The sequence below is a fragment of the Sus scrofa genome, chromosome 16 (genome assembly GCF_054392235.1).
Source record: "Sus scrofa isolate SSC_HxYL_T2T_F1_AM1 chromosome 16, Sscrofa_HxYL_maternal_Yorkshire_Landrace_v2.0, whole genome shotgun sequence".
NCBI classification, from domain to species: domain Eukaryota; kingdom Metazoa; phylum Chordata; class Mammalia; order Artiodactyla; family Suidae; genus Sus; species Sus scrofa.
In genome coordinates, this window is record NC_139398.1 from 77,667,049 (window position 1) to 77,686,000 (window position 18,952).

Here is an 18,952-nt window from a genome sequence, read left to right on the forward strand (position 1 = left end):
AACATTATGAATTGGTTAATGTCAGTTACTGATAAAAGTTCTTAGATTACTTTTTTCTTTTTTTTGCATTACATTTCCTACTGTGTAACCATTGTCCTTTCTAAAATGCAGTAAATTCATGATAGATTTTTTCCGTTGAGAGTTTTAACTTTTTAAAACAGATCTAGATTTGTTAACAGGAAATGTGTATAATTTTGTTAGGATCCAAATCTGACTTGCATGTGTGGGAACTAGCCACTTTGCTAAGCCAGTCCCTGGCATCTACCTTGTAGTTCGGCTTTGTTGTGCTCCAATTCTGGGGCTGTGGTAACCAACTTAACTTTTTTGTAAAAAAGGACTCAAAGAGGAGTTCCCGTCGTGGCTCAGTAGTTAACGAACCCAACTAGGAACCATGAGGTTGCTGGTTCGATTCCTGACCTCACTCAGTGGGTTAAGGATCTGGCATTGTTGCCATGAGCTGTGGTGTAGGTCATAGACACGGCTCAGATCTGGCATTGCTGTGCCTGTGGCGTAGGCCGGCGGCTACAGCTCTGATTCGGACCCTAGGCTGGTAACCTGCATATGCCCTGGGTGTGGCCCTAGAAAAGACAAAAAGACCAAAAAAAAAAGACTGAAAGAAAGCCAGCCTCCAGTACTGGTGGTGAGTGTGAGAGTGCTTCAGAAAATGGTGATTCATAGACAGAAAATAGAAATTTTACATACATTTAGAGAGGAACATGCCGGGTTTGATGATGGCCTTGCATTGATGACACAGTCACATCTATATGGAATCATTAAAAGAAATTTATGGAAAGTGTTCCACCATGCAAAAGTTTCTTACCTAAGAAATAAAGTTTGGTGAATTTAAATATTGGTTACCTTGTGTTGAGGAAGTATAATATGCACATGATACTTTAATTATTGATTGAATCTGAGAGTTTGTCAGGAGTCTCTATAAACATAATTTTGAAGATAAGCAAAGATTTTCATCTTTCAGTAATGTATGTTAGGGATTTATTCTTAGAGTTTTACCTGCAGAGTAGTGTTCAGTGTTTTAGTTTGCTCCCTGTTCACCCCTCCCCCCAAGTAAAAAATACTTTCACCAAAAATAGTTTTATAGAATTTATCTTTCCACTTTATCTGTAAGTAGTACAAATGGAGTGTAAATTCTTAAGATTATAAGAATACTGTTCTGTATCAATCAACAGTGTTCAGTAATAGGAAAACATCAAAGATTAAAATTCTGTAGTTCTCTTCTCCACACCCATGATAATACCTGCCTGAACTATTGTTGAAATTGAAGGCCAGCATTAGTTAGAATGGATCAAAGGATTTGATAGTAGAATTGATGTGAGAATTAGCTTTTGATTTAAGAAAGGAGTGTATAGTCCTTGGGAGTTCCCGTCATGGCGCAGCAGAAACAAATCCCACTAGGAACCATGAGGTTGTGGGTTTGATCCCTGCCCTCACTCAGTGGGTTAAGGATCTGGTGTTGCCGTGAGCTGCGGTGTAGGTCACAGACACAGTTCGGATCTGGCATTGCTGTGGATCTGGTGTTGCTGTGGCTCTGGCGTAGGCCAGCAGCTATAGCTCCAGTTAGACCCTAGCCTGGGAACCTCCATATGCCACCGATGCAGCCCTAAGAAGACAAAAAGACCAAAAAAAAGGAGGGGGAAGAGTATAGTCCTTAATTTCCTTACAAGTTAAAACAATTAGAATTTCAAAAATGCTTATTTACCAGTTAGGGCTGCCTTTCTGTTGTCTATGGGGAGGGAACAATTAAAAGTAGTGTCTTTATTAATATATTTTCTGTGATTTTAATGTCATATAGGCAAGCAGCTTGAGTTGGACTTAGTTTTTCTGTCTGTACCATGTTTCTAAAAATGTACTAGGTATCTAGTTATAATATATAACTTGATCTTTAAGTATCCCAAATTATTCTAAAGTTAGAAGCTTTCAAATGGGCTATGGGACTCCCTTCCCCTCTCAATAAAACCTAGCAGTAAATTGCTCTCTAATATTTATTTAGCTTCATTTTTTAAGTATAAATTCTTGTTATTTTTTAAAGCAGCAGGTTTAATATTTTAGCATTTAGCATTTCAATATTCCCTCTTGAAAAGTGAAGAGGAAAACAAGATACGTAATCTAGCATAATCTGCTGTGTAAAGAGGTGAAGTCATGAATAATATGCACATGAACAAGTGAATTGAAGTAGGGTATATTTGTATTTTTAAGTAACCAGGTTACTCTTTTCTGAAAGCTACTTTTGAAGAAGAATGGGCAAGAGAACCTCAGATTCTAGATGTCTTCAATTTTAGTTTTTTCCCATTTGAACTGATATTTTGTTTTTAAGATTATGTGTGTTTAATAGAAGGTACACTGGTTTCTTTTCAACTGGTAGTTTGTATTTAATTTTAATAAAATCAAAGAAAATGTAATTTCCATGACTCAATGTATCTTTTAACATTAATTCAGCATTTAGTAGCTCAATTTGTTTTATCTTATATAAACTAGTAGGCTTTTCATTTAGCTCAGAGGATATTACTCATTCTCTGGTTTTAGGGTATAATGTAAATAATAGAAAATGGGCCACATTTAATTAGAATTAGAAAACGTAATGAAATTTGGATGTTTATTGCTTTTTACTAGTCATGTGATCCTGGGAGTAGTTTATTTGAATTTCTCTCCTAAGTAGATGCTATTAAATATTTTTCCCTTTCTCACTCAAATTTTCTATTTATTCAGTTTATTCATTTATGTTTTGGTAGGAGAGCTTTTGCTAGTGCCATAGCACTAGGGAGAAGGTAGCAAGCATTGAGTTTGTTGTTTCTTCTGCAGTTTTCAATATTTATTTCATTAGTTTTCTTCTTAAGATAGGAGAGGGAGTGCTGTAGTTTTTCCCCATGGTTTAGCACTGTAACTATTTTGTAACTAAGATACTATATAATCAAATATGGTAACATCTGCTTTAGCAACATTAATTCCTCAATTAACTTTTCATTGTTAAGACATTACTCATTGTAGGAGTTCCCCTTGTGGCTCAGTGATTAACGAATCAGACTGAGAACCATGAGGATGCAGGTTCATCCCTGGCCTTGCTCAGTGGGTTAATGATCTGGCGTTGCTGTGAGCTGTGGTGTAGGTCGCAGACGTGGCTTGGATCCCGAGTTGCTGTGGCTCTGGCATAGGCCCGTGGCTACAGCTCCGATTGGACCCCCGCCTGAGAACCTCCATATGCCGTGGGAGCGGCCCAAGAAATGGCAAAAAAAGACCAAAAAAAAAAAAAAAAGACATTACTCATTGCTTTGTGTTTCATTTTCAGATCAAGAATAGGCTTTGGTTTTTTGTTTTGTTTTGTTTTGATGGATAGCAGATAATCCAGCCAAGTGGATAAATGTCTTTCCACCTCTACACCCCATTTCTATACACTCAGATTTTCTGCTAATAATGAAAGTTATGTATTTGTTGAATTTAGGAGTACTAGGTTATTGACCTTAAATTTCTTAGTATTCACAGGACTGTAGTAACAGGTAACTTGGTTTTAAAACACGAGTATTAAACCTCTAAATGTTTAGCTTGTGGATAAGGGTAATGTGGTGAAGACCATGATCCCCTGATGAAAAACGAATGTCACGTGGTCCATTATGTAGCTTTTGGAGCAAGTATTCTTAAAGCTATTTCTTTGCTCTGTTGGTTAGAATCATTTTTTAAAAGGAGCAAATTTTCCTGGCCTGGGTAACTTGTTACCTGAACAAACTGTCTTTGTCACTGTTCATTTAGGAATGTTTTATTGTTTTTAAAAGGTTTTTTTAAATACTGCTATTTTACAGGGAGCATAATATATTTTTACCTCTATCATAAAAGTATCTTCTGAAATCTTAGTAGCTTTAAGATTAAGAGGTCATGTAAATACAGGTTTTAATGTTGGGAATCATTCTTCCCTAATACAGCTTTGTGTTTCGCTTTTTTTTTTTTTTTTTTTAATCATGTTTCAGTATTAGGTACTTAAATTGTTCCCTGTGGTTTTACACACATAGCTTTTGGTATATATATTTTATTATGTATACATATATGTTAGGTACTGGTTTGCTGCACTTACTTGTTAGCCTGGTAACAAGACCTTGGAAGTACAAATAATATGTGGTCTATCTACCATGATTCTTATTTGCCTATAAATAGTTAAAATGTTGCTAATGATGATATAGTACTTTAGAATTCTTAATGGCATTTATTACTTTTCCCTTGGTTACAACATAATGTTCATGGGGAAGAATTTGCCAAATACAGGAAAAAGAAAATAGACAATAAAAGAGCCCATTATTTAAAACCATTACTCTGAATATTGTATTTGTCTCTGTCTCTTGCTGCCTCTGTTTTTCTGACTCTCTTGTGTCTTTAAGTGTGGATATTCACACAGCAAAACACAACTTTAACCTAAACACATAAGTTTAACCATCTAAAAATAGTGCTAAGTATTTTTTCCTGATCAAAGAATGAAGTCTTTATAATAACTTTAAACAAAAAGTAGAAACCATATGAAAAATACAGACCTATTTGACTTTTTTTTTAAGAAGTAAAATTTTAAGGCTAGGAAAAAGACTTCTTGCTAATAAATCTGTTTCATTTTTCATATTCTTTTATTCACAGTTAGGACTGGATTATGTGTATCCTTTGTCTTTTTCGGGGGGTATTTATTTTAGCAAAGCATATTCTTGAACTTCTAGCAAGAAAAAATAGCATAAGGACTAGTAAAGTTTTTTCTTATTCATTTTACTGATTATTCTTAATGCAGATTGGAAGCAGCATTGACCATCTTGTGAGTAAAAGCTTTATTTTAGCTCTTACTTTCAACCAAGTTTGCCTCTACAACATGGACCCAAACCATTATCAAATAAATTAACTTGATATTTTATCAGCAGTGAGCAGCAAAATAAGCAGAAAATGGGGAATAAAGTGGAAGACCAAAATGAACAGTAATTATTTACAAATTGAATAATCAATCCTTGACTTAACTGAATATCGGCTGTGTTCATATAGCCATAGAAGCATGTGTACAGGACTTGAGGATGGTAACTTGTAGTAGTTGGCATTAAAAATCCAGTGAGTGAGTAGTGCTGGCTTGTTCAGAGTTAAGTATTCTCTTTGGGGACTCTTAGTCCTGCCCTACTTACTATTGCTGGAGTGTTTTGAGGGCAAGTGTAAAAGTGTATGTATAAAAGCACTGTGGATTGATTGTAGTTGTGGATTTTATCCTTATAAAGGCAGTGGTTTAATATTGCTTTAAGGTGAAAACCTTCAGAACGTGAGCAGCTTCTTACATACTTTACTCCGGTCATTCCCTGGTAATTTCCTATAATTTTGTTGGTAGAACAGATCCTTGACATTTGTCTGAATTTTGTGTGTGTTTTAAAAAAACTGGTGAGAGATCCCCCTCTAGTGTCTGAATTATCCATTCTTAAAACAATCATAGGAAGTTTTAGGAATTAAACTAGATTTTTTTTCCTTTCACATCTGGACATAATTTTTTTCTTAACTTTCTTTTTTTGGGGAGAAGGAGGGAGTTATTTTCCTTTCTTTAAAAGGTCACTGGAATTATGGGTAGGGTGTGGATTGAGGGCAACAGAAAACATGGGAAAGGAAGGGTCAAAAATGCCATTTCTACCTTTTTAGAAATAGTTATTTTTAAATGATCTGGAATAAGGCCAAACTATACAGTGTTGTTTTGTTTTAGTTTACATTTGCTTCTGAATTAAGTGCAGCTTAAAAATACTTTGTTTTGGAATTCTTTATGCCATCAGACCTCATCTTAAGAACACTGCAGTTTCTGGAAAGCAACCATTTCATTTAAAATAGAGCCTGATACTCTTCATGGAAGTGTTCTAACTTTGTTACTTTTTGTTATTTTGTTGCCATATTTTACCATGGATATACTTTATATTATGATGGTGTGCTAATGGCAAGGTGTCATTTTACATAGTTCCCATTGTTTTTCAACGGAGGAAATAAGGAAATTCTTAAATTATTGGCTCTCTGCCACCTCACCCTCTTAAACACACAGCACTCAAACACACAGGCCTTCAGTTAAGAATCTTGTGAAGGGTTAGGGAAACAGGACCTTTCTCATTTGACCCATGGGCTTTTGTAGCTTGAACAAGGAAAGTAGTGTTCTAAACGCTACAGCATTTATGAAGGCTCTAGTAAAAATATTTCATGTACGTGGACTAGAGATTAACTCTTTTCATCTTGTTCTCCAACAAATTAAACAATGAAAACAGATTGCAAGTGCATTCTTGGCCATGCAATGCTTGGATGAATTTTAGTCCTAATTGCTATTGTTCATTCCCACAGCTGCATTTTGACACTTCTAACTGCCCAAGTCACGCATTCTTCAGCCAGTAGGATAAACAAAGCATTTTGAAATCCATTACTTTGTGGCATCTTAAGTTGCATGCACATAGGTCATTGGCTGCCTTTATTTTATTTTGGTTCCATTGTTGGCAAAATTAGAAAAAAAAATTATTTCTTTACATTTATACATAAAAAATTTTGTGATAGAATTATAACTGGGTTTTATATAAAAATCCATTAATAGTCTTAAATTTTGAAGGAGGCCATAGAAATAATTTGTATTTTTGTTATCAAACCAGTTAGGAGACAGCTTTTCTCTGAGATTTGAAAGAAAGTAATAGGATTTTGCTTTTCTATTTTAGTAGAACAGTGTTCTGAATGTAAATCTAGAAGCCACATTTATTCTGTGATTTAGCATGTCATTTATATGCATAATGGTTCCTTTAAAATTTGAATACTGTTTATTAATTGAAGTATTTGAAATAAATGTGAAAATTATATTTGAGAAATTTGAGTGCCAATTATAACCAAGCTTTCCTCATTTAAAAAATTGAACTTTGTGATGACTGAAAAACCGTACAATAAAAGTGAGGTATGTGTAACTTAAGTTACCAAATTTTTATTTTTTCACTTTTTCTAAAACTTAAAGTCAGTGATTTGAATTACCATATTCACAGGCATCTGATATAACAATTCCTCAGTAATCGGAGCTTTAGATGTTAAGTTAATACTACTACAGTTTTACATTTTCACAGTATTTATTCCTCAGAATGTCTTTGAATTCTTAAATCCATGTAAGCATGAGAATTTCATTTTTATTTTTATTTTTATTTATTTATTTATTTTTTTTTTTGTCTTTTTGCTATTTCTTGGGCCGCTCCCGCGGCATATGGAGGTTCCCAGGCTAGGGGTTGAATCAGAGCTGTAGCCACCGGCCTACACCAGAGCCACAGCAACGCAGGATCCGAGCCACGTCTGCAACCTACACCACAGCTCATGGCAACGCCGGATCGTTAACCCACTGAGCAAGGGCAGGGACCGAACCCGCAACCTCAGGGTTCCTAGTCGGATTCGTTAACCACTGCGCCACGACGGGAACTCCAGAATTTCATTTTTAATAACCAGACATTTTGCCATCTCACGTCTTAAATGCAAGGTGTTCTTTTCAAAGTCAGCTCTTTCTTATAAAAATATTATTTAATATTTCTAGACTCTAATAGGTGATACCATCTCTAGTAATAATAGTTAACATTTATTGAGCACCTCCTATGTCCACTGTACCTTTGTGTACCATTTATTTGATAAGGTTACCCTTGAGGTAGTAGTATTCTTCCTTATTCCCATTTTATGTTTGAGGAAATTGAGATTGAGGGAATTAAAACAGTTTTGCCAAAGATCACGAAGTAATAGAAGTCACGTCTTTCTGATACCTAGAAGCCATGTTCTTGACCACTGCTGAAGTCTTAAATGGAAGGTCTGCTGGGCTGTTATGTAGCCATTAAAAGTGAGAGTTACAGTGACTCTATAGTGACATGAAAATTTGAATGATACCATAAGTGAAAAACAAGGATTGCAGTAAAATGTTCATAGTGGTTCTAAACATCTTTAGAATGTTATCTTTAATTTTTTTCATTGCTTTTTAAAAATATAGTATAAATAATGTTCAGTTTTTATATAATTTTGCACATTAATTTACAGAATTTCTATAAGCAAGAAGGCTAAGACTGCATGTAAACCAAGTCTGGTCAGCACACTGACAACTTAGGTTTATAATAGACTCTATCATGTTCAATTTCCTTTTTAATTTGACCTAAAGCCATTTTCTACTGGATTTATGCCAGCTCTAATGTAATCTCTCATCTGTATTCTTAAAAGGCTAATGGAATAGTAAAATCTTCTTAAAGATAACTTAAATGTGTTATATAGTGTCCTTGGAGTAGCTTGTGCACAAAAGATGTTTTCTTTCCCACCCTGTAGAGGTATCTCATTAGGACACCCAGTAGTGTCATTATTAAGTTTTCATGTGTTTCTCAGTTTTGATGCTAATCTTTGTGCGTATGTGCGTGCATTTTTTTTCTCTGCAGCACCAATGTGGTTATGAATTATTCAGAGATCGAGTCTAAGGTTCGAGAAGCAACGAATGACGATCCTTGGGGACCTTCTGGGCAACTCATGGGAGAGATTGCCAAGTAAGTGATAATTTGACTCAGCAGTGCAGAAAGAATCCAACTATCTTTACACAGAAATGTGAAATTTTCTTTCAGTTTTAAACTGTTTAGCTGCCAGATATAAATTTTGCATATAATCACTCATATATTAACGGAAGAAGTTTTACACAGGATTCATTCTCCTTAAATATTTGCTCAAAAAAATGAAACAAAAATTTTCTTTTTCAGTGAGGCTTAGAGACTTACTGAAGTTTACTATATAAAATTTTGACAAATACATATAAAGTAACTTGAAATAAAGCTAGGAAAAATTTTTTCCGATGAACATCTGGACAGCTATGCCAGTGAATAAAGGGCTTGTAAAATATGATATTGATTAGTGGGACTTATGAATGTACCAGATATAAAATACAAGAAAGACATTTTTAAAGAAGCATATAGCTTAAATAACTTTGAATTAAAGTTATTAATTTTTTTAAGTTCTTTAGAAAAACATGGAAAACTTAGAACAAGCCTGCCATCTACTGTCAAAATTAACATATTGCAAACTCTTGAGGAAAATGATTCTTTTTTCAGGGCTACATTTATGTATGAACAATTTCCAGAACTTATGAACATGCTTTGGTCACGAATGTTAAAAGACAACAAAAAAAATTGGAGAAGAGTTTATAAGGTATGGGTATTAGTCTGTATTTACTGTTTGACATGTTGAAGAAAAATGCTTGAAATTTTAAGGTGTACATACTTTACTGATTATGAGGTCATTGAATCCTAGAATAGGATATTCTAAAACAGGAGTTCTTGTTGTGGCTTAGTGGAAATGAATCTGACTAGCATTTATGGGGCTTCGCTTAGTGGGTTAAGGATCCGGTGTTGCCATGAGCTGTGGTGTAGGTCACAGATGCGACTTGGATCTGGTGTGGCTGTGGCGCAGGCCAACCCCTACAGCTCTGATTCAACCCCTAGCCTGGGAACCTCCATATGTTGAGGGTGCAGCTCTAAAAAAAAAAAGACCAAAAAAAGAGAATATTTTAAAACATGTAAAAGAAGTATATTTGTTATTTGTATTCTGTTTTCTAGTCACCATAAACAATTCTTCATATATTTGTGTATATCAGAAGTAACTGTAATAGTAAGTATGTTTAGTGTATGAGCAGTTAAGATGAAAACCACCCTCTAATATGGTTTATCTCTACATAAAAATTTGCCAGTATTATTACAGTATTGTGCACCACAAATTTTTTTTTTATTTTTTTTTTTATTTTTGTCTTTTGTCTTTTGTTGTTGTTGTTGTTGTTTTTTTTGTTGTTGTTGCTGCTATTTCTTGGGCCGCTCCCGCGGCATATGGAGGTTCCCAGGCTAGGGGTTGAATCGGAGCTGTAGCCACCGGCCTACGCCAGAGCCACAGCAACGCGGGATCTGAGCCGCGTCTGCAACCTACACCACAGCTCACGGCAACGCCGGATCGTTAACCCCACTGAGCAAGGGCAGGGACCGAACCCACAACCTCATGGTTCCTAGTTGGATTCGTTAACCACTGCGCCACGACGGGAACTCCACAAATTTTAAATGTAATAAGAAATTCTGAAATATTAAAGTTCTGACATTTTAAAATTTACAAATACGTACTCGTCATTAGATTCCTTTCATTTTAGTTCTAATCTCATCATATAGTGTAGAATTCTAAAATAAGATAGTCAGAATTCCCGTCGTGGCTTACTGGTTAACCAACCGACTAGTATCCATGAGGACATTGGGTTGGATCCCTGGCCTTGCTCAGTGGGTTAAGGATCCGGCTTTGCATGAACTGTGGTGTAGGTTGCAGACACGGCTCAGATCCTGTGTTGATGTGGCTGTGGCGTAGGCCAGCAACTATAGCTCTAATTCGACCCCCTAGCCTGGGAACCTCCATATGTTGTGGGTGCGGCACTAAAAAGACAAAAAGCAAAAAATAAATAAATAAATAAAACAAGAGAGTAATTTGTTCTTCTATCCCCACTGTATTTTCTTGCTGCTTGGAATGTTTTTCTGGGCTTTCCAAAGTGACATAATATTCATATTTGAAACTTTGGAAGCAAGATTTCTGGCTTTTAGTACTGAAATTCATTGCTTTATTTAGTCTTTGTTGGTGATTGCTTCTGAAAACATTGACTCATTCCTTTAGCTTGTATAGTATTAGTGATGAAATAATTGAAATTTCTATAAATTTTTTTAAATTAGAGGTTTTTGTTTGTTTTAATACTTCTTGGGTAAACTATGTTTTTAAAGAATAAATCTTGTGTAAGATAAAAGTTTTTTGCCCCTCAGTTTCTCTAACCTAGCTAGATTTCCGTAGATCTGATCATCGATGGTGAGTTCAAAATATAGAATCCACTGGTTTTTAGTGCATTCACAAAGTTCTATAGTAGTTACTACTATCTAAACCAGAACATTTTTATTACCTCAAAAAGAAATCCTATAATTGTTTTTTTCTTCTGTTTATTGGCAACAAGTTTTTTTTTAAACAAAAGCCATATCATTACCCCCCCCCAAATTAAATTTTATCTGAGGAAAATGCTGTGGGATCATGTAATTACCATTATTTTCTTTAAGCTGGTATTTCTAACAATGAAACTGAACCAGCTAAGTGTTCGTTTATAGCATATATTCAGATATTTCTTAACATCCAAATTTTTAAAAAATCTTTTGACATATGGTATCTAGTGGACACTTGATAATTATTTACAATGTTTGGTGTATGAGGAACTTTAAATTGATAATATGGATTTTTTTAATGTATTTAAAGTTTAATGTAAAGAAACATACACATACATACACACAGATTATTTATTTGCTAATGTTAGAATTATTTTTTACCAGAACTCTACAAGATTTTATTTTGTAAATCATTTGATGCTTTTTATTTTTACAGTCATTGCTACTCCTAGCTTACCTCATAAGGAATGGATCAGAGCGTGTTGTTACAAGTGCCAGAGAACACATTTATGATTTGCGATCCCTGGAAAATTACCACTTTGTAGGTGAGCAATAGAAAAACCTTATAAGCAAATTAAAACAGTAGTTGGAGTTGTCAGTCACCTGAACCAGCTTAGAAGCTTCTCTGCTCTAATTAGAATGTGACTGTTGCTGGTTGTGTGACGAGTGCAGAATCCAAGACGTGGGGCCCTAGAGTATTAATTAGTGAAGACAAGAACTTGCAGAAAAGACTGGCTAATAACAACAGAACCAACGCAACATGAGTGTTCGGGTTTATATTAAAATATGCACTGGAGACTGGTCCCCTGTGGTGTCCATAAAGGAATAGCTTTAATCATATGGGAAGAAAAGGTTAGAGCTCCAAAACACACACATCTGTTTGAAGCTGGGTTTTTTTTTCCTCCCACCAAATAATATTTACTGTGCAAAGGCAGCAAGGCCAGAGTGTGTTTTGAATGTGAAAGAGGATACCAAACGAAACACGTTTCATTTTGTAACATATCCCAGTTAAAAGCACTTTAAAAATTCAGTTTTTGAGCTACACTAACTCTTGATAATTAGTATTTCCAAACTTGTATTAGGGAGACTAAAGCGTTTGGGTCCTTTTCAATCATTAAAAATGTTAAAGTAAGTTTTGCTTTTTTTTGCTAAAATACTATAGGAGAAGAAAATAACATTTATTGTTTTTAGTGGATTTTAAATTGATATTGCCTAGCATGGTTGTCTGTGGTCCTTTTTAGTTCATCTTTATACACTCTTAGAAGCCAAAATTGCATATTAAGACTCTCAATATGATTTGATGAGGAAATGACAAAATTCAGTAGCACAATTTGCCCCTTCTTTAAATTTTAAAATATTGACGTTGGTTTCCTATGTTGAAATTTTCATGTCTTTTTGTGTATGTGTATTAAAGAATTTGGTATATATTAACTGAACTCTTAAGGTTCTATTTCTCCCTTATCATCCTCACAGATGAGCATGGCAAGGATCAAGGTATAAATATTCGCCAGAAGGTGAAAGAATTGGTTGAATTTGCCCAAGATGATGACAGGCTTCGTGAAGAGCGTAAGAAAGCAAAGAAGAACAAAGACAAGTATGTTGGGGTTTCCTCAGACAGTGTTGGAGGATTCAGATACAGTGAGTATCAGAGACACATTGGCACCTAAGCATTCATTTAGCTTCTTGGCTGTATTTTAAAAATCATTGAAAAAAAGAGGACAAAAATGGATTTTTTTTAGGAATACATAGAATACTAAGATATATGTAATACTCATTTTGGCTCCTGTGGATCTTAGGAATCTTTCTATTTTTTACTTAAGTGGGTTCAAGAATGTGATTTTAAACATTAATCATTATTGAATGACTAAACTTTAAGTTGATATACAGAGAAGAAAACAGATATTTGCCCTTTGCTCTTGGGATTCCCATTCTAAAAAGAAAAGAGGATTTCTCCCACTTACTACTTAGAGGGTTAAAAATACAAAATTGGATCAAGAGATTCATCCTCCTAATTTGAAACCAATTTAGTTCTGTTTTGGCCAAAAATAGATGAGCTTCTTAGAAGTTAGTTTATTCTCAGTCATTTTCCCTAATTAAGCACCATGTTAATTTGACGTAGAGAAAGGTAACTGACAGTGCCAGCAGCTTTTCATCTAGGCCTTTTGCTTTATTGTTCCTAACACATTTAAGAACAGCTAGAACATTAATCTCTCATGTGTATTTTTAATGTAATAATACAGTTTTTCTAAAATAGCTCACTAGACAATTGAAACAGGTACAGAAAATGAGGACTCTCTTCAACAACATATTCCTTTGTACTTGTTCTGCCTTCTGTGGACACTGACAGTCCCTGGTCGTTTTGCATATACACAGACAAGCCAGTGCTGCGTGTACTTAGCAGCTGCGTGTTGGACTGCTCCTAACCACGTCTGAGTTTGTGTTTGAATTATACTGAGATCTCGTAACTCCTTCATTATAGCTGTGTAAAAATCTATTTCCTATCTTGTATCTATAAAATAGCTTCACTCCTTTACTTCTCCATTTTTTTTTTCTCTTAAAAAAATACTGCACTTAATTGGCTAAGGTTTTGAACAGCAGAAAAATTCCTTTCTTCTATGTCTAAGATTACATAAAAGTCAATTCTGGAATTGGTGTGAAAATGTTTCTCTTAAATAAATCACATAAATATGTTTTGGAGGTTTTATTTGTTTAGAGAAGTAAGTTTTTTATTATTTGCCCAAGTAGATATTTTATTCTTTGATTTTTTCAGAGTAGCGTTTGCAATTGAACGTGTTTTTGGGTAGAAATTGGCATTTGCAACTCATTTCCTTGTTCTATTTGCTAGTAACCCTTTTTTATTTTTTCTCACAATATATGATTAGATAAATTTAGACAACTGGATACATTTTCAGACGTAGTGAATTACAACATCTGCATTAGAGACACAGTTAATCATCCTATGTATCTGCATATCTGCATCGTGTTCTTTTATAAATTATTTTTAATGCTATATATATTATTCAGAGACAAGTATTCAACCTTATTTTACATGCTTTTCATTTTGATATCAGGAAATGTCTTACAATATCCAGGATCCTTGGCACTCATTTTGTGTGATGTCCACCATGCTAATTGGCTTATTTTTCATCTACTTTTATTTTTCCTGTAAATTTGTTTCTTTTCAAAGTCTAGATCATCACAGTGTTACTGAAGTGTACATATACATTGTTGGAAAGCCACTCATTTTTATAAAACCATCCTGGCTTAAATTTTTTCTTGAAAACATTTTTGTCATCTTCTAAGTTGGTAGTCACTTTCAGATTTAGTGGACATACTTTTAAGAGCTAATTTTTTATTAAAGTATAGTTGATTTAAAGTGTCGTGCCACTCTGCTGTACAGTGAAGTAACCCAGTTAAACACACACATTCCCTTTATTATATTATCTTCCATCATGGTCTATCCCAAGAGACTGGATAGAGCTCCTTGTGCTGTATAATAGGACCTCATTGCTTATCCATTCTAAATGTAATGGTTTGCATCTACTAACCCCAAATTCCCAGTCCGTCCTACTCCTTCTCCCTCCCCTTTGGCAACTACAAGTCTGTTCTTTATGTCTGTGAGTCTATTGCTGTTTTGTAAATAGATAGCTTCATTTGTGCCATATTTTAGATTTCATATATGTGATATATGGTATTTGAGTGGACATATTTTTAAATCCTCAAACTCTTAGAAATTTTTGGCTTTGCGGTTTTAGTGAGCAATTCAGCATGATGGTTTTGTTCAGTCTCCAAAGGACAGGTGTGCCATTAGAACTTCTTAACCAAAGTTGAGAACAAAAGTTTAGTTATCCTCCTTTTGATTATTTTGCTCTTTCTCATTGCCCTTTCCTTTTTCTCTGCACCCTGTCTTTATTTTCAGTCTTTTCTTCTTTTTAACCTCATGTGATTTCTCCATACCTTCTCCTCTTACCTCTTAAGTTGAGTTTGGACCTGGAAATGAAAGTGGAAGAGTTTCCACGTAGGGATTATAATTCCTAACTCTCCTTTAGGCCCTCAGGTTCAAGGACTAAAACAGATCTTTACATTTGGGAGCTTTTTTTCATTGCCAATAATCTACTGTCTCCATTCTCAAATTCACATGAGAGACTCCCTAGGTTTTGCCAGGCCCAGTGTATGTTTGGACTTTGATTAGATTATCACTGTTCTGAACTGCTTAAGCGTGTTTCATGATTCTAGTCTGTGTGGCTTTTGGTAGTTAGATTATTCTTTTCTTTTTACAGTAATTGAAAGGTACTTTCCCATGCCATGAAATACACTGAGTTATTTTTCTAGTTTGATAGGAAAGAATGATAGTTATGAATCTTTACAGCATACTGGGCTATGTAGCATTTAGAATGGTGTTTGCTAGTTTGTGGTTTTTTTTGAGAGATTGTTGCTGTCCAGGGCTTTTCTAATAATCAAAAAACCATTAAGAGATAGGAATGAAATATAATGCATTAAGTGACTTTTGTAAAAACAAAAAGATTTCCATTTCTCTTTTGCTTATATAGCCTGTGTTGGTTTTTGTGCTTTCCTTTACTCCTTTCAACAGCCCTTAAGAACTTCCTGATATGCTGTGCTGTACATTAAGGTTGTGTAAGTTTTCATAAACAAAAGCTTTTGAATCTGCATTCCTGCCATTTAATGACTGACACTGCATGCTGTGCCTTGCTGTAATTGTGTTGATTCAGCACTGTGGGAGCTTTCTGTTTTCCTTTGAAAACTATTTTATTATGAGGAAAAGCTTCAGAAATAAGGACTATAGACACCTTTTGAATTTAATATCCTTAGAGTTGCTTCTCTTTTTAATGCTTTATATAGGTGAAAGATATGATCCTGAGCCCAGATCAAAATGGGATGAGGAGTGGGATAAAAACAAGAGTGCTTTTCCATTCAGTGATAAATTAGGTGAACTGAGTGATAAAATTGGAAGCACAATTGATGACACCATCAGCAAGTTTCGGAGGAAAGATAGAGAAGACTCTCCAGAAAGATGCAGGTATTAACACTTTGTCTCCTGGGTCTCTTGAAAATACTAAATTTATGCTGCTAGGTCTTGGAGGTTTTTTTGTTTGTTTATTTTGGATATTGGCATCAAAGTTCAGCTTGTTTTGTTTGTTTAATAGATTTTCTTTTTTAGAGCAATTTTAGGTTCACAGAAAAATTGTTCATAAAGTACAGGGAGTTACCACATAACCCCTCCCTTCCTAGCACAAGCATGCACACACGTACAGTTTCTCCTGTTAGCAACATCTTGCTTTACTGTGGCACATATATTAATTGATAACCAGTATTGTTAACTAAACTCTTTTGTTTGCAGTAGGGCTCACTGTGTTGTTGAATTGACAGGTGTATTATATCCACCATTACAGAACCATGCAGAGTAGTTTCACTCCCCTGCCCTGTCCAGAAATATGGAACAGTTCATGAATTTGCATGTCATCCTTGCACAAGGCCATGCTGATTTCCTCTGTATTATTCCAGCTTTAGTGTATTTGCTGCTGATGTATACGTATATAGGGTATGTGTGTGTACATACATACATGTACATATCACATATATAATACAGCTGTTTGCTTTTAATACTGACACACTTTCCTTGTCTATGTCCATTTATTTCTAAAATTGGTCACATTTCCTATGTTTTTATTTAGGCCATTTATTGACTTTTTTTTTTTTTCCCTAGTAAGAACTTTGATAGTTTTTTATTTTGTACTTGGGTATCTGATGATCCAGGGATCTAAGGTACTGCTGAACGATGGTGAAGTTTATTATTATATTAAATTTAAACAAAAGTTCCTCCTGTGGGTATTTCACTAAGATTCTATGCCATTGTATACCAGAAAAAAATATCCAGATGGATTTTTGGACTAAAATGTTTTCAGGTGTAGACCTGTATTTTCACAGTTTACATTTTCTGTAAACTGTATTTAGTTGTATTTATATTTAGTTGTATGTAACTGTATGCAGTTGTATTTAGTTTTACACAGAATAGTACTTGGAACTTTTCAGCATTCACTTTTTGTTCTTACCTACCAGTATGGCTATTAACTTGTTTTTCTGACAGTTAAAAGGGCAATATATTTAGCACTTAATATGCAAAAACAAGTTTAATAAGATCTTTGCCATTTATGCTTCATTGTATTTCTATTAAATAGACTAGAGCAAGAAATTTACCCTTATGTTTTGAAAGTAAAACCTGAGGCCCAGTCAGGCTCTGTGGAACTTGCCTCAAGTAACAGAGTTGCGGCCAAGCCTTTAAGTGAGTTCGTATAACTACCATCTCTTTTTCTCCTATAAAAATACCTTAACAGTTTAGACTCAAGGGTCATTAAAAAGAAATAAAAATATAATTCTGAAACTCTCTGGGTTATGAAATATTTGTTTAGTGTCTTTTCAATATGTTTCCGTATTTATTATATCTGTGGAATTCCTCTCTATTCTGGAATACAATCTTTAAAGATTTTGTTTTTAGTACTTTGAGTATATCTTCTACTTTATGCATATGGTAATAATAAATAACTTAACTTTGGAAAATGATACCTTGCCTCAAATACTCTGTGCTATTTTCCCCTCATTAATGTTCTCGTGGCCTTTCTATTTCATTTTTGGTTGATTGAGAACACATAGGGACCATGTATTATGTTGTTATTTCCTGAAGAAGTATGGAAATCAAGAAGGTAGGCTGGTTAGAGATATAATTAACTCTGTTCATTCTTATTTTGCTACTTTCTCTTCTTTGCATTCTACCCTTAGTTTTTCTCTTCTTTCTTTGTCTTCTTAATTTGTTTTTCCCTTAAATTTTTTTTTTTTACATTTCTTCTAAGACATGTCTGCTGAAGTTCCTAAATCTTTTATATATATAAAGAGAGTTCCTAAATCTTTTATATATATATATAGAGAGAGAGAGAGAGAGAGAGTATAGAGAGAGAGAGAGAGAGAGTATTCAGATTTAAAAGAGTGAAAATACAGTATTATTATTTGTTTAAGTAACTAAAGAGCACATCAGAGACTTTATATCTTGGACTATACCTGACTGAAGAGTTTTCTTAGACAAAGTTGTATGGGACCTCTCTGGCACGTTCACCAGAATTTCAGACTTACTAGTTCATTATTAGATTCAGGAATTCTTAAACATTGATCAGATATGAAGCATCCATTTCATTATGTGCTAGTCAGCTTTATATTCTCACCTCGTAAAGAAATTATCACATTGGACATCAGAAAGGTAAGAAATTTCAGTTTTATTTATAGGACTGGTAATGGGAATCTTTAGGTCATTTGTTGCTGAGAAATTAATATGTGACAAGGTCTTTTGAACATTTAGTCGCAACTTGTAGATTCCCTAAAATGGTTATAGATTAAAAAATACATGTAACCTCTTTTCTCAGTGTTTGAAGCCATTCTTCTTGATTCTTAATTTATACAGGTTCCAAACTGATTTATATTTAGGTAGAAATTGCTTTGGATTAGTCTGAGTTAAATTGCATCAGTGATAATAGTCATAGTTTTAAGAATTTTAAGTGTTTTATTTCAGAATATTTATAAATTAAACCACCTAGTCTAAAATTAAGTAATACAGGTAATAGAACATATTTCAGGAAATTTCTCTCTCTGTCCTACTTGCACCAGGGAAAAACTCAATGCTTCATTACTGGAGAACACACTAGTGCTGTCATTTTTAATTTGTGGCATATGAAAAATATGGGGTTTTTTTACTCATCATGTATTTTTTTTTCTTTTGCACCATTAAGAAAGGTTTTTGAATGTGCCTGGAAAGGAATTATTTCAAAATATTTTAAATATATTTAAATTTTTTTGTGAAGCAATTTTCCTAGTGATGTGAAAGTTTGATCTGCTGATTGTACATAGTAAAATAGAGCATCATTGTAAAGTGCATTAATTTTTCCGCATTTACAATGAAAGTTTAATCATTTGACTTC

General features: G+C 34.2%; 1 protein-coding gene and 1 non-coding gene across 3 annotated transcripts in view; one reads left to right on the forward strand and one right to left on the reverse strand.

The window, feature by feature from the left end:
• The window catches only part of CLINT1 (clathrin interactor 1), a 57,786-nt gene that overhangs the window by 21,423 nt on the left and 17,411 nt on the right, over positions 1-18,952 (forward strand). For both annotated transcript variants that reach the window (XM_021076893.2, XM_021076894.2), the window contains exons 2-6: positions 8,412-8,516; positions 9,072-9,168; positions 11,407-11,515; positions 12,444-12,608; positions 15,831-16,008. In XM_021076893.2, the coding sequence (XP_020932552.1) occupies positions 8,412-8,516; positions 9,072-9,168; positions 11,407-11,515; positions 12,444-12,608; positions 15,831-16,008 (654 nt within the window). The remainder of the gene's footprint in view (positions 1-8,411; positions 8,517-9,071; positions 9,169-11,406; positions 11,516-12,443; positions 12,609-15,830; positions 16,009-18,952) is intronic.
• Positions 16,418-16,519, reverse strand: LOC146395667 (U6 spliceosomal RNA). Its single transcript, XR_014831671.1, has one exon. It is a non-coding gene; the product is annotated as a U6 spliceosomal RNA (small nuclear RNA).